This window comes from Simochromis diagramma, unplaced genomic scaffold (genome assembly GCF_900408965.1).
Source record: "Simochromis diagramma unplaced genomic scaffold, fSimDia1.1 OVJJ01000603.1, whole genome shotgun sequence".
NCBI lineage: Eukaryota > Metazoa > Chordata > Actinopteri > Cichliformes > Cichlidae > Simochromis > Simochromis diagramma.
Genome location: NW_024387414.1, coordinates 11,856,469 through 11,871,766, shown reverse-complemented (window position 1 = coordinate 11,871,766; position 15,298 = coordinate 11,856,469). Strand labels below are relative to the sequence as shown.

Below are 15,298 nucleotides of genomic sequence, written 5' to 3'. Positions count from 1 at the left end.
TTAGAGATTCTTCTGGGAGGCTTTTATTCCAGAGTGACAACTAGGTTGGCTGGGCCAGATCAAGTCAGTAACAGGTCACAAACAATGTTGCTGTGTGTGATATATCCTGACACTGCAGACTGAATATATAAATAAAACACACGTAACCCTTGACCCCACAGTATTAGCCAAACAGTGACGGTACCTGAAACTTTTTATTCAGAGTTTTATTCTTTAGACTACACATTCTGGCTAAAACACTGCCCAAAAAAACGTTGAATGATTAAGAGCACCAAACGTAATGGATGTTTCTACAGAATCGACCAGGCCTTGTCAATTCTTTATTAATATTATGATATATTTCCATGATATCGCTTTATAATTCTTCCTCGGGAGGAAAGGTAGCAATGACAGAGACATAAATTTCCTTCATTTTATTTATAGTACTTAACTTTTAGCCTAGCACAAACCTGATCAGGATACATGGCCCTGACAAACGTTTCTTGAGATTTGAACTCAATTAGATCTGAAATAGTTCAACAGCCAGGTGAGTAGACACTCGGGGGAGGATTAAAAAGGAAGTTCTCGGCTAACATTTTAGGCTTACAAGGCCATCAAAGATCTTCAGTGACCATGACTGAGCCCATGAAAGTTAAAGTAATGGTTATAATGAGCCCACTTAAGGTTGGGCGAAAAGGTCATGTGAAAGCATACACCATTCTGTCTGGTTTCAAAAATATCAGCAACAACTTTCTTTATTATTTAAACCCCTTCTGAAATGGTAAAAACAGTAGCTTGAATATCATACTGCTTTCTGAAATATATTTTATATTTAATGCAACCTAAAGTGACCGATGCTGGTGAATCAGACATATTGAATCAGTCACACACAACATATTGTTTTAATACTAAACAGACTAAAGCCTAGTCTAGAAATAAAGATCAATATGAGTTGAATTGGAATACCTATGATGTAGTCTAATGCAACCTAATTCAATTGAAATACCATTAGATCTGCAAGCTGACAGTTCTATTGAACAATCACAGGTTACAAAATTAGGTCACTGATCTAAAAGAAAGACATTTTATATGCACGAGAACATTGCGATGAAAAATCCAATATGCATAATAAAATATATATCTGGACATCTGGCTCTTTCATGTCTATCCAAGCACTTCACTATATAAATGTATCAATATTATAATATTATAATAGAGAATACGCTATAGAGTGAGCCTGGGTTTACCAGATATGACGCTATTGTATGATTCGTTGTGTGCATTCTTATTACTTGCAATATTAAGGCAAAATAAAAGTGAAAGTAAAGTAAACAAGAAAAAAGTGCTTTTTTAAAAAAAATAATTCTATTTGGAGCTAAACAACTAACCATGTTTCTTGTTGATATTAAGTAAAAGATACAATGTTTAATATTAGGCATTGCACATAGACTGTATAATAGGAAGTGGCTTACATGTGACTTAACGTACTCAAGAAAGTGGATTTCATTTTTCTAAAGCAGAACAGCAGAGAGATATTGACCATTAGCATACATAATTAATTATGTATGCTAATGGTAAAAAAATCACAATTTTTTACCATTAGCATTTTTACTTATAAATGTAGATTTCATTTAATAAAATTCAATTCTCTCTAGAAAACTAAACACCATCAAAACCTACATGTATTTCTCAAAGCTACACTTTATAAATCAGCTACTTCTGGTAATTTTGGTAATTTTGAGTGGTAAAAACTGGATTACCTGTGCTCTGGTGATTAGGCATGACAGCCCTCTTCCCACCTCGCTGATGGCACCACTGGCAGCAGTGCACTTTGATTTGCTTTTTATGAGTTAAAATCTCAAAGAATCTGCTGTAACTCTTTACAGAACTTTGGACACATTTTTTTTTTACCCTTAGCATGAACCAGAGTTGAAGGATATTATCAACACTTATTTGGGAGCCCTTCTGTCAGTTGTTGTGCTTGTTAAACCCGTGCAAACAAGAGAGAATATAGAGGAGGAAGATGCAGAAAAATATCTAGAGTTGAAAATAAACTGACAAAGAGAAACAAAAATATCAACAGAAACATCACAAGATAACATTCAACGATTATTATTGCCTAAGGAGAAACTCAGACGTCCAAATCGAGAACAAAAAGCTTCTAATTGTTTGGTTTAACTAATTCTATGGAACATATAGAAAAAGACAAAGAGAGAGAGGGGAGAGAGAAAAAATTGAGTGTTTTGCAATTATTTCAATATTTATTTCTTATCAAATTTTTGCATATGGACTTGACCCTGACAGAGTGTGGAAATGACTGTCACAATGGTTCCGAATGCAATTGCTGAGCCGACAATTTTCATTTTCCCATGCAGAGATTCTTTTAATATAATTAAACTGGGAAAAGTGACCTTACATGTAAAAATCAACATCTCGGATTGTTGAGAATGCTTTCATTAGTTGTTTCCATCTACTCACAAAGACCAGTAAACTTTAATTGTAGGATTAATTAAAGTAGACCTGTGGAAATTCATAGATCTGTAGTTCTCTTTAGTTAACTTTAGTTTTCTTGTAGATTGACTAACTGATTTATTTGATGCCAGTCCTGATTGCTATGCTCAGCCCCACGCTCATCTCTGCCCTTTAACATACGCAGTTCTGGTTTTCCTCCAGTAGGTGGCCTTGTTCTCATAGATGAGCAGACCGAACAGAGCAGAAGACTTTGACTGTGCTCAGAAACACTGAATTTATTTATAAAAGTACTTATAACTGAACTAATGTCTTATTTTGGGTTCAAAGACACTTAAAAGAAGATATGGGCGGTAATATGCACGGACTTTTCTTCCAGGCTTGCAAATGTGATATGGAAGAAAGCAGCAACATATTTTGCCATGGCAGATTTAGTTTGCTCTATCTGATATTTAAGATAGTTTATTTGATTAATCAATAATTCATTGGAAGCAATATGGAAATGCTGCACCTCTTGAATCTATGCAGTACAGCTGAACCGAGCTGAACACTGACGAGTAATTCCCAAGGTGCTCTAAATAATATCATCTTTAATAATCAGGCTCATTTCATTGAGTAAAGAAGGATTTTAATCTTAAGAGTAGATTTAGTAAAAACACAAGGATAATTTAGATGTTTTTTTTTATTTTAATGGTAAATGATTCAACAGGATTTTGATAATGAACATATTTTTCTTACCAACAGGAGTCAAAATGATTCGTTGCCTTTATACGGTTTTATTTTATCTTTGTTAAAAAACAAACAAAATATGAACATCTGTACTCCGAAGCTTTTGTCAGTCATACACATCAACGAGATTTATTTATTATTTGCCAGAATGGAGGAGAGGTGCGGTGGAGCGATTGGAGAGTCCGATGTTGACGTAATGACGTCAGAAGAACAGCGCGTGGGACCCTGCAGCCTCTTCGGCCCCCCTCCAGTCCGGAGAGACACAAGTTATCAGGGAGGCAGGCGAAGGGGCAGTTCATCTTCTTACATCTTTTCCTCGTCTACAATCCCCTCTACCCGTCCTGTATGGTGGATATTATTTTCAGCTCTTCTTTCTTGGGTGATATGGGGGATCATTCCAAAAGTAAGTAAGCCAAGCTGTGCGGTCAAGTTTTAAGTGGCAGATTTTGTTTTCGTCGCTGTGGCTACATGATATATTGGGCAGTGCGCCGATTATTTCACTTATTTTCTCAGTAATACTACAGTAATTTGTGTGGCTGTGTGTTTCAGGTGAGATTGTGATAAACGAAACAATTCCGTATTTTGCTTTTTGAGTACTGGCTAAAGTCCCCAGCTGTTACATAACAGCAAGTGTTGTCAAGTCTGCAAAACAGAGAAGTTACTTTAAAACAAAAACCCCACAGTGAAACATTATAGGAATAAATGGTGCAGCTGTTTGTCGTGTTTCTTTCGGGTGCATTTTCAGTCTGTGGACTCTTTGCAGAGAAGCCAGGATTCGCGATGTGTGTAGGATGTGGAAGTCAGATCCATGACCAGTACATACTGAGAGTCTCTCCCGATCTGGAGTGGCACGCAGCCTGTCTAAAGTGTGCGGAGTGCAGCCAGTACTTGGATGAGACCTGTACTTGTTTCGTCCGGGACGGCAAAACCTACTGCAAAAGAGATTATGTAAGGTAGGATTAAAAAAAAATCCCCTAATTATCGAGTGATATTAGTCGGTATAAATTTAATGTTGGATGTATTTAGGCTATTGATTACAATTTCTATTATGAAAAAAGTGAGTGAACTGTGGACACAAAATAAAATCTAAATCACAAGAAAACCTCTGTAACATACATCCTAAATGCGCAATTTATTATAACATTTTGCATTAACGAAAAACATATCTAGGCCTACACACTGCTTTAACATGTTATCAATGAAAATATATGATATGATGCTTTAAACACTTAAAAGAGCTAAAACTTACATCTTTGACTGAACACCCCAAAGTTTGTGTGTGTGTGTTGTTATTTACATTTCCCGTAGATTTTTAATGCTATTCAATGAATCTATTCTTGCCAGGCTGTTTGGAATTAAATGCGCAAAATGCAACCTGGGGTTCAGCAGCAGCGATTTGGTGATGAGAGCTCGGGATAACGTGTACCACATCGAGTGTTTTCGGTGCTCCGTGTGCAGCAGGCAACTGCTGCCGGGAGACGAGTTTTCTCTCCGGGAAGAGGAGCTGCTGTGCCGGGCAGACCACAGCCTGCTGCTGGAGAGGAGCTCCGCAGGAAGCCCCGTCAGTCCCGGACACATCCACTCCAACAGACCGCTGCACCTGGCAGGTCAGTTATTATTATTATTATTATTATTATTATTATTATTATTATTATTATTATTATTATTATTGGCCCTGTGCATTTATTGAAACTATGTCCTAAAAACGCTCTTTTATAAAAACTTGTAAATTATATGTTTATGTACAAATTATGAATAAAATCCTTGTAAAATGGTCAAGGTTTATTCTTCTTATTATTATTTAAAACTTCTTCCGCTCCTCAGCATGCAAGTAATTTGTTGTGATTGGACTGTGTGTGTGTGTTTGTGTGCGTGTGTGTGTCAGCTGTGTGCTGCGACCTTTCTTAGGGCTAATTTCATAATTGATCTCGTTAGGAGTAACCTGCTCTGTTGCCATTATCTGAATAATCTGGTATTTGAGTCGGCTGTGACAGTGTGTGCGTGTGTTTACGTGTGTTCGCAGAGATCCTGAGGGCATTTGACCACAGAAAGAAAATAAAGTAAACGTGAGAATTATGCTCACAACTTCCTGATTAGTAAAACAGAACAGGTTTGTACACGTCAGTAAAACACAGGTCTCTAGCTGTGACATCGCTGCTCCTTTTTCACATTTAATAAAAATGTTCCCTTTTATGGCGACAGCGATTCACGACGTGAGTTTAGCCGGAAAGTGCAGCCTTGAAAAACAGTTATTAATGGTAACAAATCGATTTTTACGCTTATTGTGCGTTATTTTATTACACTGCGAGAGACTGTAGAAATCATAATTGTTTTTCTTATCTTCAGATAAAAATTAAAGCAGCGGGCATTTCTGGCAATATTGATTTAAACAGCAGTTTACTGGAACGTGGTTTAAAAACGTTGCAGAGGTTTTTTTCTTCTCTTAGTTTAATTCACGTCAGGCTGATGAATATGGCTGGTTTTTCCTGCATAATGCAAATCCATCTAAAGTGATTTAGAAGGCAAAAGTGCACAGATTGAGACGAATGGGCTGCAGAGTAATTGTATCAAAACATTAATGTTTCCTGTACAAGACCTTCTTAGTGTGTCACAGTCACTGACAGACCCTTTCTCCGTCCTCAGCAGATCCTGTAACGGTGCGGCAGGCTCCGCATCGGAACCACGTCCACAAGCAGTCGGAGAAGACAACGCGGGTCAGGACGGTGCTGAACGAGAAACAGCTCCACACGTTGCGGACCTGCTACAACGCCAACCCGAGGCCAGACGCGCTGATGAAGGAGCAGCTGGTGGAAATGACTGGCCTGAGCCCAAGGGTGATCCGGGTCTGGTTCCAGAACAAGCGCTGCAAAGACAAAAAGAAATCTATCCTCATGAAGCAGCTCCAGCAGCAGCAGCAGAGCGATAAGACTGTAAGCATCTTCGTAAGTTTGACCGCTTAATTACTATCTTCAATCGTTCTTTCATTTAAAGCCATGACCTGAATGTGAACTCGGTTATTTGTTTGATGCTGTCATACATCTTTGTGACATACAAGTTCTCCTGCAAAGTTGCAAACAGATGCAACTCCCACGAAAATAACCTGATAGCTTGTGAATTTTTTCTTTTTGTTTGCTTTGTGAATTTTTATTTTTCCATTAGTAGAAGCTAATCCTTTGCGTTTAACCTTTTGTAAACTTGTGATTCGACTTACCTTTACTTAGAGTGAGGCCCAGTGCAACCTTGCAGTGCTATGCTGTATTCAAACTTTATGTCAATGAATAATAAATCACCTACTTTGACTTCAGCTGCCTGCCATAAAAGATAAAAAGGGTTCTCTGTATACAAGCTTTCTCTGTATTAGATCACTTTTTCAGTCTTTTTTCCGCCCCTAAAAAAACTTCAATAAAAACCCCGTCCTTTATTTATTATTTATTATTATTTATTTTCCTCCCACAAATATTGCACTCATCACAAGTGGTCCATGAAGATGAGCATGTGCAGGGTTTATAGGGGTCAGAAGGATAAACAGAAGTTCTCTGGACACCACAGTTGTTGACACATTCTTCCTTGCAGAAAAGAGACACATCGTTCTTATTCTGTGTGTTTTTGTAAAATATTCTCAGAGCCTGCAGGGCCTCACGGGGACGCCACTTGTGGCTGGGAGTCCAATTCGACACGAGGGGAACGTGCAGGGAAACCCAGTGGAGGTTCAGACCTACCAGCCTCCGTGGAAAGCTTTGAGTGAATTCGCCCTGCAGAGCGACCTGGATCAGCCAGCTTTTCAACAACTGGTGTGTGTGTTCAGGACAGACTGAATGTGACATGATTTATACAGGCTGCTGGTGCACTGCATGTGCACGAAAACAATAGCCAGTAAATTCTGTAGCATGCGGTCAAATACAGATATGCAACACATGCACGCACTCACATGCAAAGTAATTATATTGGGCCACGTGTGCGTCGTGTGCTTTGCAAAAGTAAAGCTGGACTTTCACACTTTCACACTTACAAAAAACAAAAACTAAAAAAAAAGGTACTAAAGCAGTATTCTGGTACGTTGTTTTCTGCTCTCAGGTGTCTTTCTCTGAATCGGGATCTCTCGGGAACTCCTCGGGCAGCGACGTGACTTCTTTGTCTTCTCAGTTACCGGACACCCCGAACAGTATGGTACCCAGCCCGGTGGAGACGTGAAACGGGGCCATCCAGACCTAATGGTCATCCCTCCTGCAAGGACAGTTGCAGCATGATCCCGGTCCCTTGCATGTGACCAACTCATCACATCGCCCGAATTTTCAGTGGAGAGAGCATTTTTTTCCTGACACGCAGAAGTCGGAACCAAGAGAGCACCAATTGACTCCGACTTTTCTTTTTCTTTCTTTTTTTCCGGAGTTTTCATTGACAAAAAACTAAGCAGAACAATTGTTGCATGACTTGATACGGAGAACGAAGATGTACAGAATACCTCCCGATGGATATATTACAACAAACCAACCGTCAGAAACAAATTGGAAACATTTCCACGGTGATCCAGATGGACATCTTGCAATTTAATGTGATCATAATGTGTCTTGTTTTTTTTTCAACATGAGAATTTTTGATACATTCATTTCGTTGTCGAGTCCAGTTGACTTTTTGTCTTAAGGTCAGAGCATGATAATCTGCAAAGTATTCGTGTTGTAAAATATTTTATCTTAAGGGCAAGAAACAGGTTGTTTGAGCTTCTCGAACAAAAAGTAAATTATTGTTATATTATTTATTGTTAGGAAAGCGATTCGCTAAGGGATTATTAACTGAGAAAAAAATAAAAACACTGAATACATAAAGTGTCTTCGTGACCAGTCATTGTACAGGCGCATTATTATTTCACATGTGCATTTATAAAGCAATGCAATTTAATATATTTTAAAAAACGCTTTAAAATTAGTAACTACTGCCCATCTGCCACTTTATGGACCTAATTAAGATTTTCAGGCGCTTTTATTGTGATAAAAATAAACTCAGTCCAGTCCCAAATACAGGGAACAGATTTTCACTCTTCCTGACAGCGTGTAATTTCTGATTTAAAAAAAAAACACAGCAACAAATTACCTACAAATTTCATTGTAGGGCGTGTTTCGTATTTTAAAAGCATTAATTTCTGCTACGCTGAATATGTTGTTTGTCCTGTTCAACCTAAGTGAAGCTGGCTCTGTGGTCTTATCACCCCCCTCCATCTTGCGGTGTATTCCCCTTCGGTTATATGGCAGGAATCGGCCAGTGGTCATTTACTATCTCGGGGGCAAAAATCTGCTGTAAATTCTGCTCAGTCCAGTTACTCTAGTTGAGTCACAAGCCGGTCTAGACAGCGCGCAGGGATCGGCGACCTCTTATCTAGTCCTGGCATCACCTGCAAACGATACACTGACTGAAGCCACAACAAACTAAACACCCCCCACCTTTGACATACTCAAACCCTCAGCAAAGCCCCTCGTAACTGAGGGGAACTGAGAGCAGCTCGTAAAGGGTCACTTCTCCTCTTCGGTTTATTTTCCTTTACTAAATTGCGTTATTGCACTCGGGTCAGCCGAGATGACAGCTCAGACTAAATGGACTGGCATATCTTGCACTGTGTAACAAACCACACACAAACCAAAGTCATCATTTATGTGAAATCTGTGGATAAAGCATTTTAAGATGTACGTAGGAATTTACTCACTTTAATTTTTTTTGTTAGGTATTTAGTCTATTACATTTGCTCTAAAGAATTTCTCACTCAATGCACTTTTGGTTCTGTGGAATCTAAAACAAAAGGGAAGATACAAGAGTGAAAAGCGTCTTCAGTGCCAACAACAGACTTAATGGTTTCGGATAATTCTCTTAATCGATTTCTATCGGAAATAACTAGAAACATTTTTGAGCATCGTTTCCTTTCTTTTAGACTCAATATAGTGATTTATTTTTCGTAGTCTGTATTTACACCGGGCGCCTTTTCACCAAAACAAATGTTTGCAGTTTTTGTTTTTCGTGCTCTGTCAGTGTCTTAATTGTGAAGCTGAATGACAAAGGGCAGATAATAGATTTGTAATCGAGCTATTTCAAATAAGATAGGCAAACAATGCGAGCTGATTAAGATAACATAGATAAGCGAGGAATAACAATGGCGTTTACAGGCAAGAATGCGAGGCCTATTAACTCTCCCTCCCAGAAAATCATTAAGGGATGTTTCCCTATAATGTATGGACGCTGTTGCAATTTCTATTATTACTTTAAAACAATAATAATAAAAAAATAATAAAATCAAATCGAGCCACATTTATTAAAATAACACAAGCTCAGGCTTTATTTGTGGAGTTACATCATCGATTCTGCTTAAAGTGAAAAATAATTCCTTTTTTGCTTAGATGCTCTTCAAGTCTGTTTTAAAATCCGGACATGCTTCAAATGTAACTGAAAAAGAGAGAACTTTCACTGAATTAGAAAAGGGCGAACTCCTCAATAACCTTTAAACGCGCAATTACACTCGACAAAAATCATTTGACTCAGGCGTTCGGGTGTGAAGTTTATTTTCCATCTTATGTTTTCAGTTCTTATGCGATCCCGCGCTGCCAATACAGATCAGAGATCAGACCCTCTGACATCTATACAATGAGCTTAAGTAGCCCAGCTGCTGGGAGTACGATCTTCTATCACGTCTATCAGTGGGCGTTTCCTCCCAGTGTGTTAAATAAGAACCAAAATAAACACCGCTGATCCCTGCTCAGTAGACGCACTAACACACACGCACCTAAGGCTACTTTGTCTGCAGCTCTCACTCTTTTCCATACAGACTTAATTTTAATGGAGACATTGTATAGGCTTTGTTGTATCCCGGTTCGTTGCATTAAAGCTATGACAGATACCCTGTTAAATCTATACCTCCCAACTTTGACCCAGAACCACCGACACCCGATTAACTTCTAGCAGAGCTGATAACGAGTCTGCGCGTGTCATGTTGCCACAGTGCAACTAGATGCTGTTGGAGGGAGTGACACGATGTCATTAATGATTAAGAGGAGGAGTCCATTTAAAGGTGTGATGTAATTCTCTAATTGGTGGAGGGGTGGGCGTAATTAGATCAGGAGGGAAGTAGCAGTGCCGCCCTCCTCAAGACGCATCTTTCACGAGTGGATCACTTATTTATTTATTTGATTTTTTTTTTTCGACAAGTTTTTGTTCTGTTTTCTAGAGAAAAACAAGAAATGCACAAGGAAATAACAATGCCTCGTTTTGGATTTCCACATCCGCTTTTGCATTCGTCCCCCCCCCCCCCCCCCCAAAACAACAACTGTAGCTAATATTCAAAATGGCACTTTATATGATTTAATAGAACGGGTCAGATATTTATGGACCTTTATCACTTTATAATTATTATTTATTCTTATTAATGATCCTTAATTGCTGTTAAATTTTAACGTTTTCTAGGTATTGCTACGGGACGATTTTATCTTGAGCTCTTTAGGCCCCATGAAGTCATTTCCTCATGAAATTGCTGCTTTCTTTCTTACTTTTTCTTGCTTGGTAATTTTTAGTAATAATCTACAGTAATCCTGCACTGAACACGAACACATTCATAATACACATTCGCGTTCATCAAACGTAGCAGTTTGCCATTTACTAAATGTGATATTACATCTGATAAAGTTAAAATAATAACACAGAAAAATAAAGACACTCCGAACTCGTTTTTCCTTTTCTTTTTTTTTTCTTTTGATGAATTTTGGGTAATCAGTGGTTAAAATGAAGCTATCCAACTATTTAGGCACATAGACAAAAAAATGGGACACAGAGTAAAGAGATTAATGTACTTTGTGTCGATTTGACTTGCATAAGTAATTTTTAAAAATGTAGAACTGTCATATTATGTGAACAACCCACTTAATCTAACAGTCTTGCCATTGGTAGACCACAAATTATTATTATTATTATTAGTAGTATTATTATTAAACTAACATCCTCATGTTGACCGTCTCTGATTTTGTCATCAAGACAGTTTATATTCTGCTTTTAGAAAGGTTGAATTTCGTACGGATAGAAAAACAAAAAGAAAAAAAGTGAACGACAGAAAACTGCTTTTAGAAAAAAAAAGTGAGCCCATACTGTTCAATTAGCATTACTACATAGTCGAAATTTTGTAAAAGTGGCGTGTGCATGATTTCTGTGAAGTCTCTGCGAAAGTTTCGACTCTTGAGCTCCACTGTGACCTTGGTGTAGCTTTGGGGGCCACCAGCAGAGGAACAGCCGGGACGAACTTCAAGTCCAAGACTCTCAGGGGAAGCTTTCTGACAAACTGACTTAATGCAGAGACATATCTGGACGTTTTGTTCTATTTTAAAAGAGGAGAGAGAGAGAGAGAGAGAGAGAGAGAGAGAGAGAGAGAGAGAGAGAGAGAGAGAAACAAGACAAAAGGGGGCTCAGTGTGGTGGGGTAAGAGAACACGTTTGGAAACAATGAGTTGACTGAGGGTCTCAGTAGATTTATTAAAATTAAATAATTTAATATGACAAAGATGTGAAGCAAAGTCTACTTATTTTTGGCATTCTGGCTAACTAACTATAGGAAGCAAACCTAGAAATGAATTACTCCTTTAAAAATTATTGATTCCTATGAAATTAAAAAAAAAATCTTTATTTGTCTTATTTGTTCTAATGTGAAACAGCCAAAAAAAAAAAAACCAAGCATTGCCCTCAGTATGAAATTCAATGCATCTTATTCTGTATTTACACGTTTTCTCCACCTCTGGCAAGGTGTTAAATGTGAAATTTAAGGACCAATTTATCTTAGATGGGATAATAGCCAATTTAACATCTGGTGACAAGAATTTAATCATCTGTACTCTTAGGTTACAGTGATGATGAAAGGATAGTGTCAACATCTGTGTGTATTACCTTGCATCTTGTGCACTATTGATCCTGGAGAATAAATGCTGCTTTTACGGGAAAATGACACAATGAGTAAATATCCACATATTATCCTGTAAACATTTAAAATCCCTGAGGTGTGATGAGATATTTTAGAATGCTGAATTTAAAAAAAATTGTCCCTTTATGTGCTGTGACCTATTTTGACCAACATGTTTTATTTTTAAGGCCAATTTTCTATCTCGATTTAAATGAGTTAAAACTGCAAAAGGAGGGAACTTTGCATGCAGCAAAGTTTCTTTCTTATATTCTATGGTACTTTAGGTGAATCTGTTGGGAAAGACATTGCAACAGTAGCAACTTGCATTACACCACAAAAGCCATATGTGTGTGCACTGAAGCATGCATGCTCTCATCCGTGCATGCAAAAGTTTCTGGGCATGTTGTGTGCGTGAGCAGGGATGGTGAGCAGACCTCAGGCTTACCTGGAACACACACACAGAGAGCCACAATCAGCCTCTCTGGTATCGCTGCTGAGACAGTGTCAGATCTCTGTAAATCACAGCGCCCCACCCACACATAAATCTACTGCAAAAACAACACACCAACACCCATTAGGAGGAGAGAGAAAGGCTGGAGCCGCCCCGCTTTACAATGACTTGCTATAAAACACAATGAGGGTTCACCTGTACTTGCCACCTCCCTTTGAGAAGGAAAACTGTCATTAGCCGAACAAAAAGGACAAACAAGTGTCACTGGAAGCAAACAATGAGGCAGTGAGCGTGAGTCACTTAAGATGAGAAACGACATCAAAAGGTTTGAGGGAGACACACTGGCGTTCGTGAGGGTCATATCAGTGTCAGTTCAGGAGTTCAAGAATGTTTTTAGGAAGTCTTTGTGTTTTAGATTTAAGACTAAAGTTCAATTAACCTCCTGACTCACAAGTTAAAATTTGGAAAGAAATAACCTTTAATTATAGCATTCAGAGCAGAAAATGAAATTTAAAGGCCCTGAAATACTGTTCCTGTCAGCTTCAAATGCAGTGACTCATCTTTTCATGAAAGAGGGAAATTAAGTTCAAGTTTATATTGATCTTTTCATCCAAGGGAGGCCATATTTTGTCAAAAACACATATATATGCACTCACTGAAGTATACGTAATTTTCTATATGTGTGCTATACATCTATTTGCATCTGTTGGATGTGGAAATATTTTTAAATATCAATGCAAAATCTTTCCTAAAAAACAGGCGTTAGGTCCACCTTTTCATCAGTGCCACAGCAGCAGCAGCAGCCTGGAAACGCCCACATACTGTGACCAGCTTAAGAAATGGTCCTCGGCACTGAGGACACACAGGGAGCAGCACAAATGGTCCTGAGTCAGTGAGAGATAAAGAGAACAAAATGAAAAAAAGGGGGGAAGAGGGTACAAAAAGGGAGGGGAGGGCTCTGTATGCCAACTGCTGTGATCCCCTCGTCCCAAGACAGTCCTGCCACTTTAAGAAATGAAGCAATATCATTAATGGAGGCCTCTGAGGGCTGACATCTTGCTCCAATTCACCAGTCCCCCGTCCATCACACTATTACGGTAGGCCCAGCAGTATTAAAATCCAATCACTCCTCTGGCTAGTTTGATTAAGGAGGGCAACTGCACAAAGGAGGGGCTCTGACCCATTGTTGCCTTTGCCAGGGAGTCCCCAGAGGCTGGAACAGGTTTTGGCCACAGACAGGGCCCAGTCACAACCCTTTAGATTGATGCAGAGTCAGTCCAAAATGTTGAAATTTTTTGTTTTGTTTTCTCTTACACTTGTCAGCATGGGCAGAGGCTCGTGTCAAACAATGGTCAGACATAGCCTGCAGAAATGACTCATGCTGGATGAAGCGTGTTTATTTGGGAAAAGGAAACTGAATTTTTCAAATTCACTGTGGGTTATGAGAGGCCAACATCCAAGAGTTATATTAAAAAAAACCCAAATACAGCGCCACACACACTTAGGATATCAAATAATACAGAAAGACAGCTACTTAAAAATGCATATGCTGTTTTTATTTTTATTTATTTATTTATTTTTACATCAACACAGCGGGTCTTTCAACTGTAAGAATATGGTCGTTTGCAACTTTGATCCAGACTCATATATCTTCATGTCTATTTGATAAGTAGACATTCATGATTCCCAGAGGATAAATCCAACAACTTTCAGGTTTCCTCATTCTTCCACCAGTGACAATGATATTTCACAACAGTGGATGAATAAGTAACTGGGAAACATTTTCTAGTGCTCAGAGGATGTAGTGGCTTTGACTTGGTGATACTGTTATATTACTACACTATCAGCACACTACACAAGTCAAGTTTTCATTTATTCTGTCAATTATAGCATCATAGCTTTTAGATTTAATGGACTGACACAAAGTCTTTTACAAATATTTAAAGGATGAGTCCCATTAACTTAGGTGATGATGGGATTTTTACTCAAACAACATCACCATGATGTACGCACACACTTCTAATTTAAATTCATTCTCAAACCACCTCTGTATTCTTAAACACTTCATTCTCATACAGGTGCTAGTACTGTGGACTTATTTGTTACTGTTTTCGTTTTCATTGGAAGTTTCTGGATTCCCTGTCTGCATCATTATATTCAACATCCCTGTTTTTTCGCATTTTGTATTCGAGTGTCTCAGTATTCCAGTACTGGTGAGAAATGTGACATTTAAAAAAACTAAATATTGAAAGCATCTTCATAATAAATCATCATCACCAATATAGATGCAGATTCCCAAAATAGAGAAGAAAACACTGTGAATGAAAAGACTGATGTCCGTTCACAAATCTTTTTGACCTTTTTTCCTTGTGTTGTTATTTGTTATGGAAAAGTGATTAATTGGTTTTTTAGCCAGTAAATTGCTTTTTTTGTTCATTTATTTATTTATTTTTATACAAGGCCACTGCTGCTCTGCTTGGGTTCCATTTCATCGGTCAGATTGTGTCTGGGAAAAAAGGCAGCATCACAGGTACAGACCCTAGAGCAAATTAAAACCAGAAGGCCAGGGCGAGCCTCTTCGACCACAGTGACATAAATTACTGGGATTTACAAGATTTTTAAAACACTTTTAACAATACTCCCCTTTTAATGTGCTCTCTGTTTAATAATGCACTTTAGGTTTTAAGAGCATGATAAACAAACCAATAATTCACTTTTTTATCATCTGAGGGTGAAGCCCTTCAGGACTGCCTT

General features: G+C 38.3%; 1 protein-coding gene across 7 annotated transcripts; it reads left to right on the top strand.

The window, feature by feature from the left end:
* Positions 1–3,347: 3,347 nt before the first annotated feature.
* On the top strand, positions 3,348–8,401 carry isl2b (ISL LIM homeobox 2b). Of its 7 annotated transcripts, none has more exons than XM_040010789.1 (6): positions 3,348–3,580; positions 3,941–4,130; positions 4,522–4,784; positions 5,824–6,107; positions 6,801–6,968; positions 7,252–8,401. In XM_040010789.1, the coding sequence occupies exons 1-6, from the start codon at positions 3,523–3,525 to the stop codon at positions 7,366–7,368; spliced, it is 1,080 nt and encodes a 359-aa protein (XP_039866723.1). In that variant the 5' UTR covers positions 3,348–3,522; the 3' UTR covers positions 7,369–8,401. The 7 variants fall into 7 exon arrangements, with proteins under 7 accessions (XP_039866723.1, XP_039866721.1, XP_039866718.1 ...); XM_040010787.1 differs by having other exon boundaries at positions 5,821–6,107; XM_040010784.1 differs by having other exon boundaries at positions 5,821–6,119.
* The last annotated feature ends 6,897 nt before the right edge of the window (positions 8,402–15,298 follow it).

What these genes read in the sequence shown, in the direction of transcription:
- isl2b (XM_040010783.1), top strand. Translation starts at nt 3,880, where the DNA reads ATGGTGCAGCTGTTTGTCGTGTTTCTTTCGGGTGCATTTTCAGTCTGT. An exon ending in ATAAGACTGTAAGCATCTTC is followed by an intron (nt 6,120 to 6,800) that starts GTAAGTTTGACC and finishes AAATATTCTCAG; the next exon opens with AGCCTGCAGGGCCTCACGGG. An exon ending in AGCCAGCTTTTCAACAACTG is followed by an intron (nt 6,969 to 7,251) that starts GTGTGTGTGTTC and finishes TTCTGCTCTCAG; the next exon opens with GTGTCTTTCTCTGAATCGGG.